Below are 24,814 nucleotides of genomic sequence, written 5' to 3'. Positions count from 1 at the left end.
TAAGGGTAGAAGATTATGAACGGGGTATGAGAGTGGGCGTGATAGGGTGGTTTTAAATGCTCAAAAACAGACTGAGCCCATTGCGACCCATCAACAACCAAGAAATCTTGAACTTGTACACAACATACATGGACATCAAGTCTAGTACATGGCCAGGATCAGAAAGGAGAAGTTTCTGACACATGTCGGCGTCTATGCCGCTGGTCCACTGGGCTAGTTTCGTTAGAGCCGACTTGATGTTAAAGCTAAATTCCCAGTCTTGCACGTCCTCGGTCCGGTAGAGAAGCGGGGTGAGTTCGGAGCTGGAAGGCGATGTGGGAGTAAGCTCTTGGTCTGAATTGGTGTCAGACTCGGCACCCTCGTCGGAGAGGGTTTCGGATGGGATAGAGCGAGTCCTCTGCTTCTTGGTATTTGCCTTTGCTGCCGATGCGCGAAGACTAAAAAGTTTCACGAAGACTCGTACTCGCGTGCGGAGGGGGTGACTCGATTCGTGCGCCGGGGACATTTTGAAGGTCATCTCGACTCTTTTGTTGTCTGATAATTTGAGGCTTGCGTGGGCTTGGTAGTCCACAGTTGGGATGGTCACGCATGGACATTGGCAAGTAGATATTGGCTGGGAATCTTCTAGAATGGGTGAAGATGCCTTGTCTCTGAAAACAAGGTCTGCATATGAGCTTGGTGCCGGACCACCAGAGGCTTTCGGTCTCGGTTGTATCGTTTGTCCTTTGATGGCGAGCGGGTCAATAGATGTGTTGAGTCCAATGCTGCGAAGTATCCTGACATCACTGTCGAAGATAACCGACTCTTGCACTTTGTCGTCGAAATCACTCGGCGGTGGGTGGCTTTCAACATTCATTGCCATCCTTATAACATGATCGTATGAGGGTGGATCATCCATGAACGTGTTGGTCGGATTTTCAAATGATCGTGGATCGAATAAATGCATTATTTCGTTGGGATTCCAGTAAGGCGGTTGAGTAGGCATATTCTGAGGCATTACAAAGTTTGCCGATGGTTCAGGGATAAAGTAAGACTCGTTCAAATTGATGATAGTAGAAGATGAATCTGAGAGGGCTTGCATAGGTATTCTCGAGGAAGACCCAACTTGGATAGCACTCTTGGGCGTGTCACCACATCTGTGGCAACTAAGAACATGTTTGCATTTTGGACATTCAGCCATGTCATGATCACATCGTTTGCATTTTTTCGGACTAGGGGCCTTCTCTTCCGTTGGCCATTTCTGTTTGTCCGGGCGCTTACGCTTGGTCGAATGATCGACTCGTGACGATCCAGGGTTCGGTGGTGGCTGTAGATTTTTGGGCTGACCGCTGGCTCTGGGGAGGTGAGGCCTGGGCCTACGAGATGAGCCAAGCAAGTTGCCGTTTGAATTTTGTTCAATGACATCAGTGGCACTTTGACGACGGTTACTGTTGAGGTGCTCGTCGGAAACTGAGTGTGATATGGGATCAGGATGCGCATTTCTCCTGCTCCCGAAGCCTCCGAAGCTCGTACTGGAATAAGATGGACCCCCAGTCCTGTTATTTGTTCGGTTATACTGCGATTCTCCGTTCAAATTGCTGGGCCCGGCTGAAGACGAGCCATGGCCATGGCCGTGGCCATTGCCGTGGCCGCCACCATTGTCGCCATGGTGAGACCTATCACCGTTGGCAGAGACATTCGCCGAATGAGGGGAAATGAGACAGTGGTTCTTGATGTGCTCGAAATAGACAGACCAAGAAGGTGTCTCATCGTAGCAAAGGGGACAGTTGGTTGGAGGGACATATCTCACCCGAGTTGCTTCCACATCAGCCGGGAGCAGATCGGGTCTCTTATGTTTGATAATAAGATGGCTATGCATCCTATCTCGCCGGTGGAAGACCATGGAGCAGTGCGGCTCCGTGCAACGCCACTCGCAGTCGAGTATACCGTGTTTAGTCAAATGTCTCTTGAATGTACCAAAAGTTGGAAACGTCGTTCTTTCCCTCTCATGATCACATTGCCAACATCGATACATTTTTTTGCCTCCTGAGCACTCGCTTAATGAAACGGGAGGTGCGGGAAGCTTTGTGTGAAGGAAGATTATCATCGCTTCAAGGGTCTGCACCCCTTGTGAGATTTGATCGTGACCACATGGCTGGTTATACATGAGAGCGCAGCAGGTGCTGAAAGCCTGGTTCACGGCATCTTCCGAAGGTTGCAAAGACAACGGTGTGGAATTTGGGATTCCCATCGCGGTCCGATCCAACCCTCCAGATGGATACGCAGTACTCTCACTTGTTATATCATCTGCTGGTCGTTGAGTGATAGTTGAACTGCCTAGATCATCTGCTAGGTTTTGAGGGATATTTTCATCCGTCTGGTACCATCTCAGATCAATACCATCCAGATCATTTTCATATTGCTGTGGACGTTCTGGCATCTGGCTGATGGACTCGGCGTTGATCCATTCGGAATCATATGGAAAGGCCTCCGAACTCGTAAGGCTCGTCATATCGGCAGAGGAATGTGTTGCTGTATGATAATATACATAATCCTGCTTAGATGTTAGTACCTTGGAGCTGCTGCAATCACTGGATGAACACCCACTTCGGATGAGGTAAAAGAGCTAGGAGGTACAGGCCACTCCATTATCTCATCGACCTCTTCGTTATTGGAAGTGGAATTCATAGTGAACAGGTCTTGAGAAGGTAAACGATGTCAGAGCATAGAGAATAGCTCTTGAACGTGAGTGGACAGGTCTCTTTCCAAGGTTGGAGAAGTAAGTGTAAATGATGTCAGAGCAAAGAGAACAAGAGAACAAGAGAACGGTGTTTTGGGATTGAGGGGAAAAAGGATGCTTAATCGATGAGAAGAAGAGAGTCCTTTTGTCCTACTTAAATAATATTGGACCCCCCGGCCTGCGCCTCCCCCCATCACCAGGGTGAAAAAGAAAAGAAATCCAAAAAAAAATAGAGTATAAAACCAAATGGGGAAGAGGGGGGGGGGGGGGGGTTAAGGGAGATTTTGGGTCGAAGCGATCTCTCCGCCCAAGAGCCTGGTTCTTGGGGAGGAACGAGAGAGGATGTTTCCAGTACGCTGGACTCCGTACAATACTGTAATTTGGTCCAAGAGAACCCGACTAGCAATGAGGCGGTCACCTTGCTTCGTGTCCAGGTGCGAACTGGGTAGCTTAAAAAAAAACAAGGCAACGAATCGACATTCACCTTACAATTTAAAGCCGTTGGTGTAAAGCTGTAAATGTTTAGGCCTATGAGACCGGATCTTTATCCTAACTCGCTAAAAACAAACTAAATGCAACCCTTACAGCATGTTGAGGTTACAACTCTGGCATCTTACATACTTTGAACATTCGCGGGGAAGGGAGGCAGTGCTTCCAAAGTGGTAAATAGAAAATAGTACATAGGGGATTTTTTTAACATCTTATTAACTAGCAGCCGCACGTGTGGCTTTGGTTAGCGCAGATCATCGGCAAGTCTACGTATTTCTACACTACAGAGTCTGGAGTGAGATGAGTTTCGAGGAAGACTGTGACGTAGGTATCGACTAGGATTACTCGAATATACAACATAGTTAAGCGATCATGTAGTGGATGGAATAAGACGAAAGAACTGCCAAGAAAAACGAAATTCAATGGGATTGAGATGGTCATCCACAAGACCGTGGTATAATTGAAGAGAACAAAACAGAACAAAAAAAATACAAAATACAAAAATATTCTATTGGGGCAATACTGATTATGCAGGCAGATCAACCCCAGTCATCCGTTGACCAACAATGAACGGCAATTGGGACTATGAAACCCAGACAAAATCAAAATCCCCGTATGAACCTTAGCTTTACTTATCGGTTTCTCGGAGTTAAAAGCAAAAGCTGGGAATATCTCCGACTAAACGATTAATGTCTCCGGGAGTATCGATTCGGCCTGGAGAAGCTCGGATGCTTGAGTTCCTTGTTCTGGGGAGACACGGGATATGTAATAAACGCAAGGCAATAGGATGTTTGAAAATGATCTTCGAGAAAATATATAACAGAAATCATCCACTAATCATATCCGAGTCCAAAGGATAGGCATGCAATCCGATAGATCCTGTGACGCACGGACTTGAGTATTGCCAGGACAGCTACGGAGTACATACTAAGGGACATGCCCGGGCAGACACATGACGTCCATCGTTTTAGAAATCCCTGGCAAGTTTTCTAGCATTTTGTTGGCAAGGCAAGAGCGGGGAAGGTAGTAAGGGCGCGAGACATAATGAATGAAAATACTGAAATCCAACCATCAACACTCCTGGAAGTGAAGCAACCTTGGAAAACTTTCCGGATTTGTCAGCTTTGTCATGGCAAATGGGATTAGAAAGCTCACGAGCAGATGATTTGAAAAGTAACCATGGGACCTGCATAACCAAGCATTACCGTTACAGGGGGATTAGGATAAACTAACCACCTCCTCTTCACGTTGCCAATGGCTAGAATGTAAACAGTGTTTTAATTAAGGTCGTGTTCAGTTGTCTATCATTCCAAACGGCAAGCCCGAACTCCTTTCGTTCCTGTACCAATCAACCCGTCCTTGCGCTCGGACGACAACCATCCTGGATTGTACTTTTGTCTTCTGCCCAGAAATCCTATGATACTTGGGCAACTTGTGGTGATACTCGCCACTGAAAATCCTCGCTTTGACCCTCCACCAGGCTTTTATTTTTATCGTTTTTTATTTACAGGTTGTCTCAAGACTTATTCTAATATTAAAATGGGGCTGCGTTGGAGAGGTGGAGATTAAAAAGATTAAATATTTATTAATTGGATACGAATAATTACACACATAAATTTTGGTAGAGAAGGAGAAATGGAAAAAAAAGAGAGCGAAATGGTATTGATTGTACTCTGTTCCCGTAGAGTTACTGATTTGGATCGGGTCGGGAACGGGATAAACCGACACTCAACCTACGCCCGTCCCACGGATCATCCAAAGTTGACTACATGGCCACTTCGACTTGAAGGAAATTTTGATCAAGGTGAGATACCTATCTACTGCTTGGTGTAACAAAATGGTAACGTAACTGTAACAAATTGTGCAATACGTCATGTATTGCCTGACTATAATCGCCTTGTTTAGATCTAGGGAAGAAAATAAAGAAAAAAGAACACAAATCTAAGCCGTACTATTCATAAATTTGCCCCTGTGCCTGCCAAAAAAAAAAAAGAGAGAGAGAGAGAGAGAGAGAGAGAACAAATTACAGACGAAGAAAGAATAAAACACAAATGATCGGCAAGACAGCCCCGGAGCCCCATTCCCCAAACCGTTAGTCAATCTACCCAAGTCTTTCCCTTCTAATAAGTAGCGCCCCAAACTAGAAAGATGAAACAGAGTCCCGATCTAGTTTGCCACCGAACTCCTCCGGAAACCCTTGTACAATAATTTGATACAAATCCCAATTTCAACAAATTGAGATAACCAAAGTCTAACGTTGAGGAAAGTAGGCGGCTTTGGTCGATGACCACGGATCCGACGAGCTGGGAGCATTCACCCACGCCCCAAACATAGATGAGGTTCCCTTCTGTGATTCGGAATTGGAGGCGAGTAAAGAAATCTGCGAAGCATCATTGTGGCCGCGGGAAGTAGTGCCTTGGGTAGTGGGACCGGAGGTTTTGGTCGTGAGCAAGTCAGACGACGAGGCTCTGAGAGGAAGTCAAGGTTAGCAGATAAAACAAAGAGACACACAATGAGATTCTTGAATATCATCAATGATAACTGTGGGAATTAGGGGTATTGGGGGATGTGCGGGTATTGACGGTATATGCTACCTATCAAGCTAGCGGGCTTACTTGTTGGAACTCATGTTGGCGGTTAATCACGGAAATTGTCTTTGAAAGCGTCGGTGAACTCGACTTTGAGGGAGGAAGGAATGAAGTGGACTGATAGGACTAGCAAGCTAAGGAAGCTACTCAATGGTAATGCAAGAGAGACTAGTTTAATGATTGCCAGTGCAGATTGCTGTGAAGTAGTCAAGGCAGGAGCTGTGAGCTTGAAGTGTGTGAATTTGATGGCTTTTCAGCAGAGGAGAAAGCATCTCTTATATGCCTAAATGGATTCGGGTTTTTGTTGATCATATCGCTGCCTGCGAAGGGGAACCTGGGTGTAAACCCTGGGTGTTTAGCATTGAGGCAGAGCAACAGCGAAGACGATGGCTTTCAAAAGAAATAGGGCGGGGGATCTGCGATCGGATTGCTAGTTTCTATATGTAGACATTTTCAAGAGAATTTTTAAGAAAATCAGTGACCAGCCTGCTAGAGCTAGAAGCTTAGAAGCTAACACGGCTTCCCTCTCTGTCTCTATCTCCTGTTCTCTAAAAAAGAAATAGAAAAGGGGGGGAAATTCACACAGAGAATCAATTCCTACATAAATCCACTAATAGTATACAAACTAGGAAATAATAGCTTGCTTGACCATTCCAGTCTGCCCTGGGCATGTACCGGGCGAAAGTCATCTGTCTGTAGCAACTAGCCCGCTGGGTTTATCATTGTTCCCTACCGATCTTTACTACCCGGGCTATATGTCTGCACCTGCCAAGCGTGACACATGAGCTTTATGTGTCTCGGCAGTGGCTTTTGAATAACAGTTCAATTCAAGTAATGTACAATTCAAGCATAGGTATTTTAAACCCTGCACCATCAGCCAAGCATGGACCCCAGTTCGCGCTATACCTACTTCGTACATCCTATTTAAGGCTAGATTTCGGCATGAACTGTGATTTATAGAGTTTAGTTCTGGAGTATGTGGCTGTGCTTGACCAATCCTATAGTAATTTCATCTACGGATAATTCAAGATATTTTGTCGATGCAATTCTGTAGGATGTATGTTGCGTACCCATACTCACCCAAACGCCCAAATTTTACCTTAACATTCACCTTCACCACTCAACAAAATAACCCACAACCCCGTCCTATGGGTGCTTAGTAGGGTGTGTAGAAAGTGGCGGTGTAGGGGTATTCACACCCTAACAATTCTAGCACGCCATTTCCCATACAATCTACATCAAAAAGTCATAGTTCGAGAAATCTACTCCGTAGACACTGACACATTCCATCGGGAAGTGAATATTAAGTATGCGACCAATCGATCTGCAAACCCGTGGGAGTAGTTTGCCACCGCTTATATCTTCCGATGTTAAAGTCAAAGGTGGACTATTCGAGTCTAGGCCATGCGAGACAGACTGGAACGCGGATCGCGGAGAATTTACCCTATGAAAGGAGAGACCTACGTTCGAGAGACATTCCTTACTATTCCTGTATTGCCTTGAAGATGGCTATTCACATCACATATTCCTAGGAAAAAGACATCGGGGGCGCAGTATATCCTACTCCTAGAACCATTGCTTTGAACCCGGGCTCTTAACTTAGAGCCCGGGTTCTCAGGAGTCCCAAGTATTTTCTTGTGTTTCAGGAAATCAAATTCTAGACGTCTATGCAATATTGAGTTTATGGGTGAAGGACCTAAGCCACGAAGATCTTTGAATATTGTTGTAGATAAGAGACCACAATCTAGACCGACCGAGATACAATAACAAAATATGTGATACAGAATATTGTTCTCTCCACTTTACGCCCCTCTTGACGTCATACATGGTCCGAAACACAACGGGCGTATTAGCGTATTCGCGTATTCGAGTATCGCAGCTAAACTTCTGGAAGCTTTCCGGGTTGGGCATAATACGCGATTATGGCGATCGGGCACAAAATATTCGAGGTATCCATTCACAGACCTCCTTATACACTCGCCCCAGGTGTGCGCCCGTGAGGTAAGGACATAAACCAAGCCAGTCACCAATCTAGGACGCACCACCGGGCGCTTCGATCAGAAGATAGAGAGTGATACAGGGGCATAAAGGGCTTACCGTAAATTTAAAATGACCGATAGACAAAATCCAAGTCGAATGTAGCTGCTCTTCGCTGGACAGGGACAGGATATAATCTAACGTCTAGAACTGGCTAGAGGCAGACCAACTATAGCTGAAAGCAGGGATGTGATACGAGAACCCTCTACCAGTTGCCAAATGTCGGTCTGGCTCTTCGGAGTTTTTTTTTTTTGATCGGATACCTCGCCTACACTGTTCTAAGGTAAGATTTTTGGTTGAAAAGGGTAGCATCGGCAAAAGCAGGAAAACAGAAATCGAGCTAAACAGGTGACCTGTTCGGGCACAGTCGTTGCCTGGGTACTTTTGGTATGATGATGCCCAACTTGGACCGAGGCAAATGCTTGTTAAAGCTATATAGCTTGACAGAGCTTATGTTCTGGTGGCGGTGCAATTAAACACGACTGCGCCCACTTAGCTATCCTCAGCGTCTGCAATGCGGTAGTCCTTGCAGTAAAGAAAATGTGGGTATTAGGAGCATGGATTTTTGCGTCATGGTCTGGCCCTTTCTTTTCTTTTCTTTTCTTGCTCTGCCACACTTGTGAGGGTGTCAAAAAAGTAGAGCGCCCGCCAATGCTCAGGGAGCTTCGTCCCGGAAACATAAATCCCGGACAAACAGCCAATTGACGCAGTGTTTTCACATACAGTCGATGAGGTCGGAGTAGAGACAATTGTTCAAATTCATGTGTAACTCCAAATCGTGTGTACACATACAGGTAGCCCGTTTCCGCTTCTATGCACAATACAAAAACAACCAGAAAAAAATACCCCCTTAGTCACGTAGGGAGCGGAGAGGAAAGTGTAATACAAGCGAAGTAGCATAAGAGCTGAAAAAAACAATGTAGGGTTAGGTTGAAAGCAAAGAGGACGGAGGATGATGTCGTGCCGCACATTCGCAGAATGAAGTCTTATCCAGTGAGAGATAGTTAGTACGTTGTGCCCATACTTCTTCTCGACTTTGCCATTGCCTAACAAGACGGTCGATCCCTGACATAGACGTGTCTGTACTGCTAAATGACGGTAGAGAAATCCGGTGTATAGCAGATGGCGAAGCCATCCTCACAACAGCAGTATCAATCATCATTCCGGATCATCGGTTTTCGTAGCCTTTAGATCTAGTTAACGAGTAGAATCATTAGGAATTGAAGTATGGACCATGTTTGATTAGAGTGGCTCTTGAGATGGAACAGCCGATCAAGGTCAAGAGTAAGAACAGCACTACGAACACAGGTCTAGAACAGTAAATCGAATCTTCAGGAGTTATGCCGAACCGGGAAAAATGTAGACATGAACTCGGAAATTTTTTGATTTTGTTTCATTCAGGGGAATCTATGCACAGGCGAGAGATGTGCCAGGGCATCCGAAACCCTTTGCGCTTCGTCTCATGTATCAAAGTCCATTTCAGTCTAGGCAAAAATGGAGTGAAAACCCAGTAAACACCTAACAACCGCACACACCGTTCCAATTCGATAGCGAGCCCTTTAAATGTGGGTATCGTAGGCGATGGGGACGACGGTCTCGGGCTTGTTGTCAGCCTGCTTGACGAAGTGGGCCTCACGGGGACCAACGGCCTGACGCTTCAGGTGAACGTGGACACCCTTCTCCTTGGCCTCGCGCTTCTTGATGGCGTTCTCCTTGACACGCTTGATGAAGTCCTCGCGGGAGCGGGAGTGCTGGACGTGCTCAATGCGGACGCTGATACGCTTCTCGAGGTAGCGGTTGTCGACCTTCTTGTAGAGGATGACACCGACGGCGGACTTGGTGACGTTGTAGACGACACCGGTCTTACCGTGGTAGACCTTGTGGGGCATACTGTTCAACTGTTAGATTTTCGTCCTGTCTTCGCGGGTTTCGCATTGCCCATGGTGTATGATCGCAGTGGGCGGTCGGGCAAGAGCGCTGGGAGGAAATTTCGGAATTGTACTGACCCCTTCTGGACGGCACCATTGACCTTGAGGTCGACAATATCACCAACACTATAAAAAAATATCCGTCAGATTTCAATTCTTGTCGTTTGTTCGAGGTTCGAGGGTTTTTGAGCGTACCGGTAGGTCTTCATGTAGGTAGAGAGGCGGATCATACCGGCCTCCTTGAAGCCACGGCTGAAGGCATACTGTTCGTCGTCTCGTTAGCACTTATCCTCCCTGAGGCCCAAAGGCCTATCCAGTTGATCCAAGTTGTCCTCCGAGTATAAAAAAAGACGTGTGTCGCAAAGGGAATCAAAACGTACCCGAGTGCCGGCGCGCAGACCGTACGAGTGAGGCATGACGGCGGTGTTGTGGTTGGTGCTGGTGGTTAATTGTCGACGGGGCCTTCAACACGAAAAACTAGAGTGTCGGATAACAATTTGTGGGATTTGCATGACATAATCATGTCTACCCTCGCTAAAGCAACGCTACGCCTCTTTCGGATTATTCGATCAATTTTCTAAATTGGGGTTAGCGTACTAATCAACCTTCAGCCAATCAAAAGCTTGGATTTCCCCAAGCCCTTCATCTTTCTCGAAGTCTACTTCGAGGTTGTTGTATAAGTATGCCATGCTTCTTCTTCCTCCCCTTTTCTATACTTATGTCAATTGTTCGGTAACCGCGAGATTTATTTAGTTTCTAACTGAATTTTATCCCATCTTAGTGCTCTTAATACCTCATATTGTGACTGGCACATACTAAGCATGAATCATCAAAAACGGCGAGCGTGCAGGTGGTAGTTTCGGTGCTGGCGGAGGGAATAATGGCATTATTTGACCAAACCATCACACCATGCTATTGCCAGATCTCGGAATCAGTATTTCCCTTCGACCTCCATGATTTGACTCGGGATATCCAACCCTCTTTCCCGACATACTCAATCTGATGTCCTTAGCCATATATCGGCTTAGCCTTGTCATCCTCAGATAAACATCTAGTGACATTCACGCCCTCTCGGTCTTATAGTTATAGTTCTAAATTCCAGAGTTCCAGGTCTCAAAGTGATCCTCACTTACAATATACGTACCTAAACCCAAGATGTCTATGGACGTTAGTTGGCCAGTACACTGACATGGCAACTACAGAATGACAATTGTCTAGCAGCCAGCAGCCAGCAGCCAGCAGCCTTAGACCCAGTCCCAGAAGCTAGAATATCACATAATTCACATGCCCTTGAACATCAGTGACCATTTTGACTGACTGCCATTTTCACCACATCGAAATTCTATACGGAGTAGTGATCACCGAGTCAGGAAGCTGGGGGAAAGAGCATCTAGCGCATTGATCATTGATTGCGATGGGCCGAATATGGAAGTTAAAGACGGCGAAAATGACTCAAATATTTTCGGCTCATATCGCCTTCGCCTGTTTGTTATGGAGCAGGAAACCATAATGCAAAACCCCAGTTTTGATGATCTACCCGATGCAACATCAAGAGAGGTCCCGAGTCAGAGCCATACATAAAATGTCCTAAATTCCACGCTGTGTTTGAGACAGCCAGCTGTCAAAAAATAGTACATCAAGTGATTTAGACAAATATATAGAACAAATTAGCTCAGGTGAGCATCCATGCCAGGCGATTGACGGCCGCGGAGGTAAAGAGTGGGACCACGGACCTGCCCAGGTGGAGAGGCTGTATGACATAATCAAGCTGACTTAATTATATTTCCTAATTAGGACTAGGGTAGGGCTCGCACCACACACACTCAAATTCTCATTTCATCCTTGACCCTTCGACCTCCCGTCGACAACCTCCGCCCATCTAACCGCAGCTATGGCCCCGTGAGTATATTAACAAAATCGAAGGCATCGCATTATTCTAATCAATTTCTGTGCAGTCGCGTTTCCTCCAAGACCTACAAGGTCCCCCGTCGCCGTAAGTGAATTTCCAACGAAATCATCAATTTGAATGTTTTTAGACTAACTCCATCACAGCCTTCGAGTCGGCCCGTCTGTTAGTACCCTCCGGCCACTAACCAGAAGCGTGCTTCTGGTTATGTCGTATTCATATTCCTAACATTTTTTTACTAGTGATGCTGAGCTCAAGACTGTCGGCGAGTTCGGCCTGCGCAACAAGCGCGAGGTGTGGCGTGTCCAGCTCACCCTCTCCAAGATCCGTCGTGCTGCTCGGTACGTTCAAAGAACAATCTGCGATTTCGCGAGGCTTCGAGTGATCGAGCCTATGCAAAATCAAATTTGGTGGAACATAGCGCTAATTTTTCATCTCCCCTACAGTGAGCTCCTTACTCTCGACGAGAAGGACCCCAAGCGTCTCTTCGAAGGCAATGCCCTCATTCGCCGTCTTGTCCGCATCGGTGTGCTCGATGAGGCCCGCATGAAGCTCGATTACGTCCTTGCCCTCAAGGCCGACGATTTCCTCGAGCGCCGTCTCCAGACCTGCGTCTACAAGCTTGGCCTCGCCAAGTCCATCCACCACGCCCGTGTCCTGATCAAGCAGCGTCACATCCGCGTCGGAAAGCAGATCGTCAACGTTCCCTCGTTCATGGTCCGCCTCGACTCCCAGAAGCACATCGACTTCTCTCTCACCTCTCCCTTCGGTGGTGGCCGCCCCGGTCGCGTTCGCCGCAAGAAGGCCGCCGCCGCCGCTGGTGGTGATGACGCCGAGGAGGAGGAGGAGGAATAAATTATTCCCTATATTCCCCAAAAAATGGAGTACGGTCGGGTTTCGCTTGGGGCGCCTTCACACCATGGAGGTTCAAAATGACTGCATAGCGTCTCATGTTCTACGATCATGCAATACAATGAATCAAAAACAGCCGAAAGGCTTCAATTTGGAACCCGATTTAATTCGATTTCCATGCTTTCGTAACTTAGAATTGTAATATTAATGGACCCATATATGTACAGTAGATCCCAAACGCCATTATTCCCTGATCCCCACCCACCTAAGATAAGCTCAATCGTTCGTCCCTCGTGTCATCGTACACAAGCCTGGGCTTGGCCTGCAGACTATTATGCCTGTGTCCCCACCAATTCTTTCAAGGTCTCTTCTGCGCCCCTGTACCAACGTCCCATCTCTTCTAGTCCATCACTTTCACCCTGTTGCTTTTTGCGTTGCGCTTCACGGGCTTGCGCGATCGCATCTGACTTCCGACGCTCAAGCACGCTGCGTTCCCTCTCTACTGCCTCGGCCTCTCGGGTCTTCCGAGGCAATGTGTTGTGCACAGCAGCCAGCTGGCGGTTCAACGCTGCCAGCTCCGCCTCACGTTCCGCCAACAGTGCCAAGGTCGCGGGAAGAGGAAGATTCTGCGAGGAGGAAGTACTGTTAGGATTGGAAGGATCCATGGTGGCTACCTGCTTGGCGCGGAGCTCGGCGATTGTTGACTCGAGATTATCGATTGAAGCAGGCAGCGTTGAAAGTTGTGTAGTTTGAAGCTCGACATTCTTGTAACCTGTCATGGTCGCGGAAAACACTTCAGTCAACATGTTCATTTTCAAATCGTAGGCCACTCACGGCTTGCTAGGTCACGGCCCATTTGCTCCATCTCTTCAATCATAATCCGGGCGTCTTCTTTCCGTGCCTTGAGCTCGGCTTTCACGTCCGCTAGTTGCGTCTCCAGTTCCATGTTCTCATTGTGTCCGACAATCATAGGCGGGTCGCCAACAATGGCGCGCAAGAACTTTTCTTTCGTTACTTGCTCGAGGTAGGAGAACCGCAGCTTGGAGAATAGTTCCTATGCGAAAACATCAGTATTTGCTCGTCTGGGCAGCGAGAATTCGCAGTATTCGGGCTCATCGCACGGACTTTATAGTGTGCAAGATCAGCCTCCAACAAGGCAGGGGTAGGATCGTCGAAATTTGAAACTGAAACATCTGAGGTTCTTTTTGAAGGAGACGGGTAAGATCCTCCAACTTCAGTGGAAATTGGCTCACTGATGCGAATAATCGCGAGTCGGTCTTTCAGGTTACCATTCTTCTCCAGCTGCTGAAGTGCTGCAAGGGCTTCAGATGATGAGTTTGCCATATTGATAGGGCTTGGTTATCGGAAACCTGGCTATGAAAAGGGAAACCGACGGGGTTGGCGATTGTTAGAGAGCTTGGAGGGGCCGAGTCCACAGGCATAACATTTGCGGGACAATAAACAGCCCTATATCAAAGGCGGTCAGTCCAACTTTTGGAAGGCGCTTTCGTCTTCGCCTCTCTTGCTTCTCATTCAACTGAACAACATTCCGTCTTTGTTTTATTCAATATGTACTAGCGTATATATTTGCTCTTTCTTTGCATTCCTCGCTTTCCTCGGTACACTCCTTCGACACCCTTGGAGTCTTGCGATCTGCGGCTCATCTGTATCATGGACGACGATTATGTTGCGCAGATCCTGGCCAAGGAGGCTAAGGAGAGTTCTATAAAGTATGCATCTCAAGGAATGAGTGCTTTTATGCCTTCAAGGTCGGTTTGCTTTCATGGTTTACGGGTTGCATAAGTACAAGACTAACAAACACCTGCAGACCGACAAGCAATGCCCCAAAACCCAATACCCGCTTCCTACGAAATCTCATCAAAGTAACAGACAATCATAACACTGCTCTCAAACTCAAAGAGGAAAGAGAGGCACGGGAGCGTATGCGCCAATTGAAACACCAGGCCTCGGGTGCTTCAGGTGCTTTAGCTCCAACATCGACAGACCGTTCTTCCAAACGATCTGATGATCGGAGTGAACTGCGAGGATCAAGAGACCATCGGAGAAGAGATCGGGAAGATCGAAATCATTCACATCGAAAAAGAACTCGAAGTCGCTCCCCTTCAGCAGAACGAGACAGGTCGCGGAGGCATCGACGAAGAAACGAAGAGTATGGCGGAACTGGAGAGAGAGACAAAGACCGCGATGAACATCGGCGCGAACACAGAGATCACGAGTCATCTAGGAGAGATCGACGGGACAGAGATAAGGGACACGCCAGACGGCGACGTGAGCGATCATACTCGAGGTCTCCAAGTCGTTCTCCGCGCACGGATCGAAGTACCGACTGCCATCGCCATCGAGGACAAAAACGACAATCTGGACATTCTACTCGCTCCCTTTCCCGTTCCCGCTCGCCAGAGTCGTACAAATCTCGTCGGTCAAAGCGGGAAGATTCATCGCCACACGGTTCTCGCCGTTCTCGCTTTGAAACCAGTACGCGACAGAAACAATTATCCCCGTTGTCTACTATAACTTCACGCCAAAGTGATATGGGCAACGAATCCGATCCCCTAGAAGACCTTGTCGGGCCACTTCCTCCTCGACAAAACGAGGCACCTATCCGCTCGCGTGGGCGAGGTGCCTATAAACACAATATGAGCAATATCGATGCTCACTTTGCACCCGGCTACGACCCGGCTACCGATGTGCATCTAGATGAAGACAAATTACACTCCATGGGCCAAGAATCCTCTCGTCGTCCTGTCGCGGGGCTCATGACAAAGGACGACGACTGGGATATGGCAATGGAGGCGCTGCGCGATCGTGAACGCTGGAGGAATAAGGGCGAGGAGAGGCTACGTACAGCAGGAATCGACGAGGCAGTCATTAATAAATGGAAGAATAACACCGCTTTTGCGGGCGTGGACGGAGAAGGCAAACCGGAGGATGTACAGTGGTCGAAGAAAGGCGAAGGGCGGGAATGGGATCGCGGCAAGTTCGTGGATGACGATGGCCATATTGACATTCGAGCTGCTTGGTAGTGTCTCTTACTGGATGTTTTGATAATTGGCGTTCGAGGACTACTATGGATGATACCAAGTTGTTTATTATACCTTTTTTTATTTTTATTTTTATTGTTTTATTTTTGGCTTAAATAAAGAAAACTGAAATATCCATGAACTTTGTTTAAGTTATAAAATATAGCATAAGGGTATAAGATTCTTCAATATATCAATGTTTTTATAGTTATTGCCTCGAGATGATATAAATATATTTCGCAGGGACGATAGCATGAAATCTCAATTAGAAGGGTTGATTAAGCAACTAATGTTTCTAAATAAGCAGCATGACCAACAAGCTAATAATTAATAATCGATAGATGTTAACTAGTGTTCTTGTAAAAAGCGTAGTTGATGTACAATTATATTGTATACGTAGTTGACCTTGACCGGTTCCGCGGCTTTGTCAAAGTGCGGAAATTCCCCCGCGGCTTATCACAGATTTGAAAGATGATGGTACTCCAGCGTTAACTGACGACATTTAATACCATAAAGATTGGCTAATGCTTTGAGACATTTGCGTTACTCAACTCGATTATTTGCATCGATTTTCAAGCGCCCCGAGCAATCCAAGTTATATGCCACATATACCTGTAGTCTCACCTATTTCTTTAAATACTCACTATTCTCCTCTGATCTTCTTCAATAACCCCCAATCTACTCACAATGTCAGATCCATCCGCCTACTCATACCCATCTCCATTGGAGGGGTACGAAAACCTCGAGCCACTGTCCGAGTAAGTGTCCCCCACAACCACATCGCACGCAAGATACTTATTTTTCGCTGTAGCGAGCGCGCCGAAGACGGCAAGTCATTTAAGAACCCTCAAAATGGCGTGTTGAGCAAAGCCTACTCGGAATTCCCAGACCCTCTTTCCAAAGGCCGAGAGGGAGGCTTCGACGTCCACATCTATCATTTCCAAGTACGTGCTGCCACCACCCATCGCGGACAGCAAACCCAAGCCACAAAAAGGCTAACGCGTCGACTAGAACAACCCTGACCAAGCCGCATTTGCTAAAGCGCTCTGGGAACGAATTAGACGAGAATGTAAGTAACACATCCTTCTAGTCCAGGAACTGCATCGTCTGGCTGTCTCCTGTGGGGCTGCGTTGCCATTCCAATTGATCACTTGCTTACAATTTTAAACAGTCCCCGAGCTTCGGATTTATACTTTCTTCGACCGCCCTATTGGCCCTCACCCGGTAGCAATGTTCGAAGTGAATTTGTTCACACCTGCGCAGTTTGGAGCTTTCGTTCCTTGGTTGGTTATCAATCGGGGTCCGCTTAGTGCTCTCATTCATCCCAATACAGTGGCCTCAGAGGATAAGCGTAATCATACCCAACGCGCGACTTGGCTTGGTGATCGGATTCCGTTGGATTTGAGGGGTTTTAACAAGAAGTGACAGAAAGGGGAGGGAGAGGAGGCTGATAAAGCACCGCTGGAGAGGTTATAGGATTCATGTTATATTATCAAGGTACATTAGTAATTCCCAATCCATGAAGAGTTGTATAAAGAAAAGTCCAGTTCACTACATGGTAGTACTATTCGGCCGTACTTGGCATCCTCCGTACTTTCCACCTACGTCGCTAAGGCGGAAACCTCTGGCAGAATGCACTTTCCACTCCAGATCGTCACAACCGAGACTAAGTATAATAAATAGTCTATATAGCCGTACCACTTTATTAGAAAATAAGAGTGGAACTTAGTATTATATTATATACTAGTTCTTTAACGAAAGAGTGCATTCCAACTAGAATACTAAGTATAAGGAGTAAGAGAAAGGAAACAAAAGATCCTCTGTGATAAGATCTTTTGTGGGTCCTATATCGGCAAGCAAACAAACAATATAAACTCCTCAAGCCGGCATGACACAGAATCCACTTTCCACTTTCCAGATCGTCACAAGTACTGCAGGACTAGTGATAACGAAAACCTATAGAGGGGTATATGTACGGTCTAACTCAGATATATTGGCGCTGAAGATTATGCTAGAAAGTCTGAGAGCGGCGATAAATCATAACACAATCACCCTAGGTCCCTTCTCGAACTCGTAGAGATCCCCACTCAAGTTTTATGCCTTATGGCCATATACATCTTTCTCAGTAACACTATTCGGATCGCCATTTAGATAGCTTGGCCTCGCTCTCCAAATCTCCATTTCATGAACTATTATCCGCCGCTATTGATAGGGTTGCTAGCTGGGTAATTATGTACCGGTCACGATCTTCAAGGGGCAGTATCAGAAAAGTTAAGTTCCATAATTGGCCCCACTTTTCCCCTCCCCCATCAAAACAACTCCGAATGTTCAATCGGCTGTATCTCATTAAATATAGCTCACTATATACTCCGGAGTGAATCGGGGGTAGATAACGTATATAATTAAAACATCTGAAAATCTAAGCCTGACCGGCCTTGACTGAACATCCCATGTCACCGTGGGTTTGTTCAATCCATATGGCCGTGGACCAACTCTTTTCGCGCCATAGTTAAGCGGAAAGCCCTAATCCATATCACCGTGATATTGATGCCCCCCGTGAGATAGAGCTTGGCCTCCTTTACCTCCTGAACGACTTAGCGTCTGGGCTCCTCGCCGCCCCGCCCTGCTATATTTGATCGCATCTGCAGATAAGCCGGCAATAATTCTCGATATTCCCTAGAGCACCTGAAAGAGGTCCAGGAATAGTATTGATCATTAGGCAGGGCTCCTTGTGGGTTGGAGCGAGAGTGCTCCTAAATTCTGCCGAGCCCGGTGCGGTTAGTCTGGTGGACAGTGGTTGCCCAAGTCGCAAAATACCCCGCTCTTGACCCTTCAGCCTCACTGGAGTCCTGAACATGTAAGATAAGCGAAGAAGAAGCGGATGATAATTGTATTCTGTTATTGTCCAGATAAACTCAACAACACCATCTACTCTCCATGGCGAGCCGTCCGGTGAAGTCCCTCTCTTACGATGCGTACACCGTGGCCATGATTTGTCCGTTAGAGGTGGAAATGAGTGCTGCCCGATATATGCTAAGTGAGGAACACGGAAAAATACCAGGAGAGCGACATGACACCAACCATTATATTCTTGGCCGACTTAGTGGGCATAATGTGGTCATTGCCTCTCTGCCACTGGGCTCTCAGGGTACCGTCTCTGCGGCAACCGTTGCGATGCATTTGGCCCGAACCTTTCCCAACATCAAGCTACGGCTGTTGGTGGGAATTGCTGGAGGTGTTCCGAGCCCGAATAACGATATTCGATTAGGCGATGTAGTGGTGAGCACCCCATCTGGCTCTTTTGGTGGCGTGGTGGAATACGATCTGGGGAAGCAGACTCCATCTGGCTTCGTACGCAAGGGGTTCCTCAGTCCCCCTCCGACAGAGTGGAGAGGTGCAATAGCCAGAATGAAGTCAGATCATCGGGTTCACTCTAATAAAGTGAACGATTTTGTGGCGGAGATGTTGGTAAAATTTACCAGATTGGCCGAGTATAAACGACCGCACCCCCAAGAGGATATTCTATTCAGCTCAGACTACGAACATAAAGTAGGAGAGTCTACGTGTTTAAGTTGCGACCCTGCAAAAATTGTGCATCGCGAAGCACGCGACATCTCTTATGAACCGGTGGTATTTTATGGACTGATCGCGTCCGGGAACCATGTCATGAAGCATGCCATCGAGCGAGACCGAATCAGCATGGACTGCGATGGAGTTCTGTGTTTTGAGATGGAGGCTGCGGGGCTCATGAACGATTTTCCCTGTATCGTTATTCGAGGGATTTCCGACTACTGCGACTCTCATAAGAATGATGGTTGGCAACCATATGCGGCAGCAGCGGCAGCAGGAATTGCCAAGGAACTTCTAGGCTATCTGGTACCAAGCAATGGTTTGTATCCAATAATAGCCATAAAAAAACAAGCAAGCATTAGACGACCTCCTGCCTGGGCGCTGACCAGTTGGTATGAACAGTGCCTCTTGCCGACGACGATCTTACCGCCGCATGCCTCCGGCATCTCTTTATAACAGACCCAGAAAAGGACAAGCAGCGCATTGAGGGTGATAGAGGCAATCTGCTCAGGGATTGCTATTCATGGATTCTTTTCGATCCTCAGCTCAATGCCTGGCGAGAAGCGGAACAGGGTCAGCTACTGTGGATCAGAGGCGGCCCGGGCAAAGGAAAGACCATGTTGATGATCGGCCTAGTGCACGAAATCACAGTGCACCTGGAGTGTCAACCAGAAGCTGGTATTCTGACGTACTTTTTCTGTCAAAGGAACCTTTTTACCCTAAATAATGCCCTTTCAATCCTCCGTGGACTCATCTGGATGATTGTTGATCAAGACCGGCCTCTGATGCGACACATCCTGGTGGAGTATGAGAGATTTGGCGAGAGGCTCTTCGACGGTCCTAACGCTTTTTTCGCCCTCCGCTCAATATTTCTCAATATATTAGAAGATGCAGGGCTCTCCACTTTGTACATCCTCGTTGACGCAATTGATGAATGCGACACTGGGCTGGATAACTTCTTGCACCTGGTCGTCCAGAGTACTTCAGCGTTGTCTTCCAAAGTGAAATGGATTCTGACCAGCCGCCACCGACCAGATATTACGCAGATCCTTGGAGAAAACGCTTTACAGCACCATATAGATATGGAGGCAAACGCTAGGCTTGTTTCTGAGGCAGTCCACACCTTCATTGCCTATAAAATGGACATTTTATCACAAGCGAAGTCTTACGATCCCGGCCTAAAGACTCATGTAGAACGCGTCCTACGTGAGAAAGCCGGTGACACTTTTCTATGGGTGGCGCTGGTGTGCAATGAGCTAACGAGTGCCGAGAGCTGGGAGGCCGAATCAATCGTGGAGGAGCTTCCCTCGGGTCTTCATCCATTATATAATCATATGCTGTCTCAGATTAAGAACCTGCGCAAGGGTCAATCCGAGATTTGCTACAGGATCCTCCGTTCAATGACGTTGACCTTCCGTCCCGTCTACCTGGAGGAGCTGCAATCCATTACTTTTCTCCCGCCCCGTTTGGCGAACAACATTCAGGCCTTGAGAAACACGATTGAATTGTGTGGGTCATTCTTGACGATCCAAGGGAATCAAATCTACTTTATTCATCAATCTGCGAAAGATTACTTGACCACTAGCTGTGGACAGCAGATCTATGACGCTAATAAGACGGAAGAGCATTGCAAGATTGTTGTGCAATCCATGAAGACCATGTCCCAAGTTTTGAAGAAAGATTTGGCAGGTCTCAAATACCCGGGGACTTTAATTTCGAATCTCCCAGCTAGTAGAATCCCAAGTGGTATTGCCTACGCTGTGTGTTTCTGGATTCACCATCTCCTGGAGTTCATGTCCAGTTCTTGCAACTCCGAAGGGGCTGGTGATCTACTCGTATCTGTGCATGCTTTCCTACAATCTCATCTCCTCCATTGGATCGAGGCGATGAGCCTTCTTGGGAAGGTATCCGATGGGCTACTGATGATTACGCAGTTTAAGTCCTGCCTGAAGGCATGTTACTTGCTCATTCTGGACGAGGCTAAAATATTGACAATACCTAGGTCTTCATGGATAAAGGTCTATTCCACTTCATACATGATGCAAACCGTTTTCTCTTACAAAGCCGCTCAGTTATTGAAGAGGCTCCGTTACAAGTGTATTGCTCGGCACTTGTCTTTGCCCCGGAAAAGAGCATAATCCGGAATCAATTCAAACACTACATGCCCGACTGGATCCGCAGGGTATCCACTGTGCGAGAGGATTGGAGCTCACTGATTCAAACTTTTGAGGGCCATAGTGGCTGGGTCAATGACGTAGTTTTCTCGGTCAAAGGGGACCTTATTGCATCTGCGTCAAACGATCATACGGTTCGTCTATGGGATGTCACCACAGGCTCAGCCCAGGCGTCGTTGGAAGGCCACACTGATTTGGTGAAGACTGTTGCCTACTCTCCTAATGGTCATCTCCTGGCTTCTGGTTCTAACGATCGCACCATCCGATTGTGGAATCCAAACACAGGGGCTACCTGTGGTATTCTGCGGGGACATACCAGCCCAATCAATTCTATTGCCTTTTCACCAGATAAAGTGCACTTAGCCTCTGCATCGAACGATCGTTCTGTGCGAATATGGAACACTGCAAGAATGTCATCTCGGCATGTTCTCTGGGGCCATAAAAACTGGGTAAATGATGTTTGCTACTCATCAGATGGTTGCGTGCTAGCAACCGCATCTGGAGATGGGACAGTTCGACTGTGGGACGCAGAATCTGGAAATCTCCGTTCCAAATTCAGAGGAGGTATGGGCTGGTTAAATTCAGTTTCCCTTTCCCATGACAACATATTAGCTGCTGGTTCTGCGAACGGGCTTCTCTACCTCTGGGATATCAGCACAAAATCCTTGTGTGCTACTCTTGGTGGCCACTCTAGTAGCATCAACAAAGTCACATTCTCGCTCGACGGACGCCTCATCGCGTCTGTATCCAACGACCGCATGGTGAGACTATGGCAGACCGCACAGCCTCACGCAGTCGCCACTCTGGAGGGTCACATAGACGCGGTGAAGGCGGTTACATTTTCGCCGAACGAGAATCTTATTGCCTCTGCATCGGTAGATGGCACGGTGCGAATTTGGGATACTGTGAAAACATCGTCATTCAGAATCCTAGAACGGCATATGGATACCATCTACGGGGTGGCCGTATCCCCAAATGGGCAGTTGACAGCTTCTATATCCAATGATAATACTGTCCGCTTATGGGATATGCTGACAGGGTCACCACTTACTGTAATGCACCGGGGGCATTGCGACAATAGCCCTGGTGCTGCTTGGTCGTCCAACATTGCATTTTCATCGAACGGTCAGCTGCTGGTGGGAACCTGGGATGATTCTGCGATCTGCCGGTGGAGGGCCTCCCGTGAGGGTATCGAGAATTGGGCATACTCCGGTTGGGAGGAGGGCAAGGTCTACCCGGTTACCCACGTTAGCTTCTCTCCGGATAATCGACTTATAGCATCACTCTCTTCTGACGGGATTGTCCGGATATGGGATGTTGCGTCAGGATGGACGCGCACGACATTTGCAGGTCACCAGGAAGCTGTCAATGATCTTAAATTCTCACCATGCAGTCAATACGTGGCATCTGCATCTAAAGATAGTTGCATTTGTCTCTGGGAAGCAACAACCGGGGCTTTAATTGCCCGTTTCGCGGGACATCGAGCGAGTGTGAATGCTGTTGCATTTTCTTCAGATGGGCAGCATATCGTATCTGGCTCCACCGATAACAAGGTGCGAATATGGAACGTGGCCGCAAAGCAAGTCCAGACCATTTTGAAAGGCCATTCAGCGTCGGTCGAGAGGGTAGCCTATTTTGATGGTGATAGACTTGTTTCCTCAATCTCAGCAGGTGGTAGAGTGATTATCTGGTGTGTCGCTACGAGTTCCGTTGAGAAGGACATTCCAAGCCCACAGCACGGTCAAAACTTTTTCTCTTTGAATTGTCAATTCTATGCATGCAGCTGCCAGCCACATCCAGGGCTACATCTTCATGATATGATGGCAGGCAGCAGACGATACTACGAGACACCTTTTGACATCTCGGGTAACTTTGCGTACGTCAAATTCGTGTCGTTCTCGAGGGACAACGAGGTCATGGCCTTGATATTAAGCGACGATACCATCCATCTACGGAGCACCACTACATCGCAGAGGTACTGTACCATCAACATGAGTCAGACCAAGGTTTCGCGTGACAGCAGAGTAGACGACTTGAGCAGACTGGATCCGGGACCCCAAGCCACGACTATTAGCATGGTGGAATTCTCACCACACAGCGATCACTTTCTTTGTGTGTCGCGGAATTCCGTATACGTTTGGGATGTCGTCACTGGGGGCCTCCGCAGTACTTTTTCTGGGCACTCAGATATCGTGAAGAACATCTCTTTTTCCCCTGATGGGCATTTGATTGCCTCTGCATCTTACGATGGCACTATCCGGCTCTGGGACATTGCGACGGGCATGTTACATCATATGATGGTAGTCAACGGGAGCAGTCATGGTGTCTTTTATGGGAATGGGTTGTTCGATAGCCCTGTTGTTTGTCGGTCAGGTGTTCGTCAGTTAGGTTTTCGTCGGTCTGGTGTTCGTCGGTCAGGTGTGGGGGGTATAGGAACAGATTCCGCCTGGGCTCCAATCCGCCGACGCTCCTTGTTTGTCACCAATCCATGGATAACGTACCGGATGGACCGCATCCTATGGCTACCCGTTGAATATCGAGCTACTTGCGTAACTGTTCACGTAGCGACTCTTGTTTTGGGCCATTCCTCCGGTGAACTGACTGTCATTGAATTCGATGTGAGCCGTATTCCGGTCCGTGCAAGCTGAAAAACTGACAAGGTATTTCTCTCTAATTTCATGAGGACAATTGACATGTCTCTGATGGTCGATGACTATTTTGTTGTTTCTTGATCTAATGTATGACGCATTGACCCAGTGAAAACTGGCCTGAGTTCCTAGCGTATTTCATGCATTTGATATATTGATCTGATCCCATGCCTATTCTATGGGACTAATCATGGTCTACTAGACTAGAATGAGGGATTCGTCTTTGAGGGGAAGAGGTGGGTCGGAGTAGACTAGAACTAATTTTCAGGAGCAGACCAGAATATATTGTATGGGTCGTACAAGGCTCAAAAGTTTAGAAGTTCTAACTTACAAAGTCTGAACATAGACAAGTTTATAACCAATCCACACCAAACCAAAGCGCATTGGCTCAGTCAGATGTTGAACTATCTCAAACAGCCCATGCACTCCTCAGGAGTATTATAAAGGAATACTTGGTCCCTCGTGCTACCGTATCCCAGTATCATCTAATCTTTCTGCTGGCTGACGACTTCCGTATAAACACCGTGACAGCCCGAATTAATCTTTGGCTGTCACCGCATTAGAGTACGATAATAACTCACAAGGGTTGGTATTTGCGCGGGTTTCGAGTTCGAGAAGCCTAGATGTAGTCGTCGGAGAGTACCCTATCTTCGCATTTCAGCACAACTTTCTCAGTCCATAGAGTAGTAACACGTAGAGGCTGCAGATCTATAAGATCCCTGATTTCTCGTTCGGGGTTCGTCGCTAGAGATAGTTTCTAGGGTGTCCATTCAAGGCCTCCACCTAAATGGACCTTTGTAAGGCTTGGAGGATCGCATAACTTTTACGTCATTGAAGGGATAGTGCGTTGTGTATTAGTGCA

At 47.3% G+C, this 24,814-nt stretch overlaps 8 protein-coding genes across 8 annotated transcripts; 4 read left to right on the top strand and 4 right to left on the bottom strand.

The window, feature by feature from the left end:
* Positions 1 to 52: 52 nt before the first annotated feature.
* Positions 53 to 2,491, bottom strand: N7537_009343 (putative C2H2 zinc finger domain protein; the record flags this gene model as incomplete). The annotated part of the gene is made up of 1 exon (XM_056900397.1): positions 53 to 2,491. The coding sequence occupies one exon, from the start codon at positions 2,489 to 2,491 to the stop codon at positions 53 to 55; it is 2,439 nt and encodes an 812-aa protein (XP_056749065.1).
* Positions 2,492 to 5,459: 2,968 nt separating this feature from the next.
* N7537_009342 (uncharacterized protein) lies at positions 5,460 to 5,837 on the bottom strand (the record flags this gene model as incomplete). The annotated part of the gene is made up of 2 exons (XM_056900396.1): positions 5,460 to 5,676; positions 5,824 to 5,837. The coding sequence occupies 2 exons, from the start codon at positions 5,835 to 5,837 to the stop codon at positions 5,460 to 5,462; spliced, it is 231 nt and encodes a 76-aa protein (XP_056749064.1).
* A 3,555-nt stretch (positions 5,838 to 9,392) lies between these two features.
* Positions 9,393 to 10,177, bottom strand: N7537_009341 (60S ribosomal protein eL21; the record flags this gene model as incomplete). The annotated part of the gene is made up of 4 exons (XM_056900395.1): positions 9,393 to 9,723; positions 9,840 to 9,887; positions 9,957 to 10,024; positions 10,142 to 10,177. The coding sequence occupies 4 exons, from the start codon at positions 10,175 to 10,177 to the stop codon at positions 9,393 to 9,395; spliced, it is 483 nt and encodes a 160-aa protein (XP_056749063.1).
* Positions 10,178 to 11,652: 1,475 nt separating this feature from the next.
* Positions 11,653 to 12,522, top strand: N7537_009340 (40S ribosomal protein uS4; the record flags this gene model as incomplete). Its single annotated transcript, XM_056900394.1, has 5 exons — positions 11,653 to 11,660; positions 11,717 to 11,754; positions 11,814 to 11,832; positions 11,910 to 12,008; positions 12,114 to 12,522. The coding sequence occupies 5 exons, from the start codon at positions 11,653 to 11,655 to the stop codon at positions 12,520 to 12,522; spliced, it is 573 nt and encodes a 190-aa protein (XP_056749062.1).
* Positions 12,523 to 12,851: 329 nt separating this feature from the next.
* Positions 12,852 to 13,863, bottom strand: N7537_009339 (uncharacterized protein; the record flags this gene model as incomplete). Its single annotated transcript, XM_056900393.1, has 3 exons — positions 12,852 to 13,291; positions 13,354 to 13,573; positions 13,645 to 13,863. The coding sequence occupies 3 exons, from the start codon at positions 13,861 to 13,863 to the stop codon at positions 12,852 to 12,854; spliced, it is 879 nt and encodes a 292-aa protein (XP_056749061.1).
* Positions 13,864 to 14,190: 327 nt separating this feature from the next.
* N7537_009338 (uncharacterized protein) lies at positions 14,191 to 15,563 on the top strand (the record flags this gene model as incomplete). Its single annotated transcript, XM_056900392.1, has 2 exons — positions 14,191 to 14,288; positions 14,348 to 15,563. 2 exons carry the CDS (start codon positions 14,191 to 14,193, stop codon positions 15,561 to 15,563), a joined length of 1,314 nt encoding a protein of 437 aa, XP_056749060.1.
* A 684-nt stretch (positions 15,564 to 16,247) lies between these two features.
* N7537_009337 (DOPA 4,5-dioxygenase family protein) lies at positions 16,248 to 16,985 on the top strand (the record flags this gene model as incomplete). The annotated part of the gene is made up of 4 exons (XM_056900391.1): positions 16,248 to 16,318; positions 16,372 to 16,504; positions 16,572 to 16,629; positions 16,732 to 16,985. The coding sequence occupies 4 exons, from the start codon at positions 16,248 to 16,250 to the stop codon at positions 16,983 to 16,985; spliced, it is 516 nt and encodes a 171-aa protein (XP_056749059.1).
* A 1,512-nt stretch (positions 16,986 to 18,497) lies between these two features.
* Positions 18,498 to 23,952, top strand: N7537_009336 (uncharacterized protein; the record flags this gene model as incomplete). Its single annotated transcript, XM_056900390.1, has 3 exons — positions 18,498 to 19,449; positions 19,533 to 21,082; positions 21,133 to 23,952. The coding sequence occupies 3 exons, from the start codon at positions 18,498 to 18,500 to the stop codon at positions 23,950 to 23,952; spliced, it is 5,322 nt and encodes a 1,773-aa protein (XP_056749058.1).
* Positions 23,953 to 24,814: the final 862 nt, after the last annotated feature.

This window comes from Penicillium hordei (assembly GCF_028827395.1).
Source record: "Penicillium hordei strain IBT 12815 chromosome Unknown utg000005l_segment0_segment0, whole genome shotgun sequence".
Taxonomy (NCBI): Eukaryota; Fungi; Ascomycota; class Eurotiomycetes; order Eurotiales; family Aspergillaceae; genus Penicillium; species Penicillium hordei.
The sequence above is the reverse complement of the archived record's forward strand: the minus strand, read 5'-3'. Positions and strand labels throughout refer to the sequence as shown.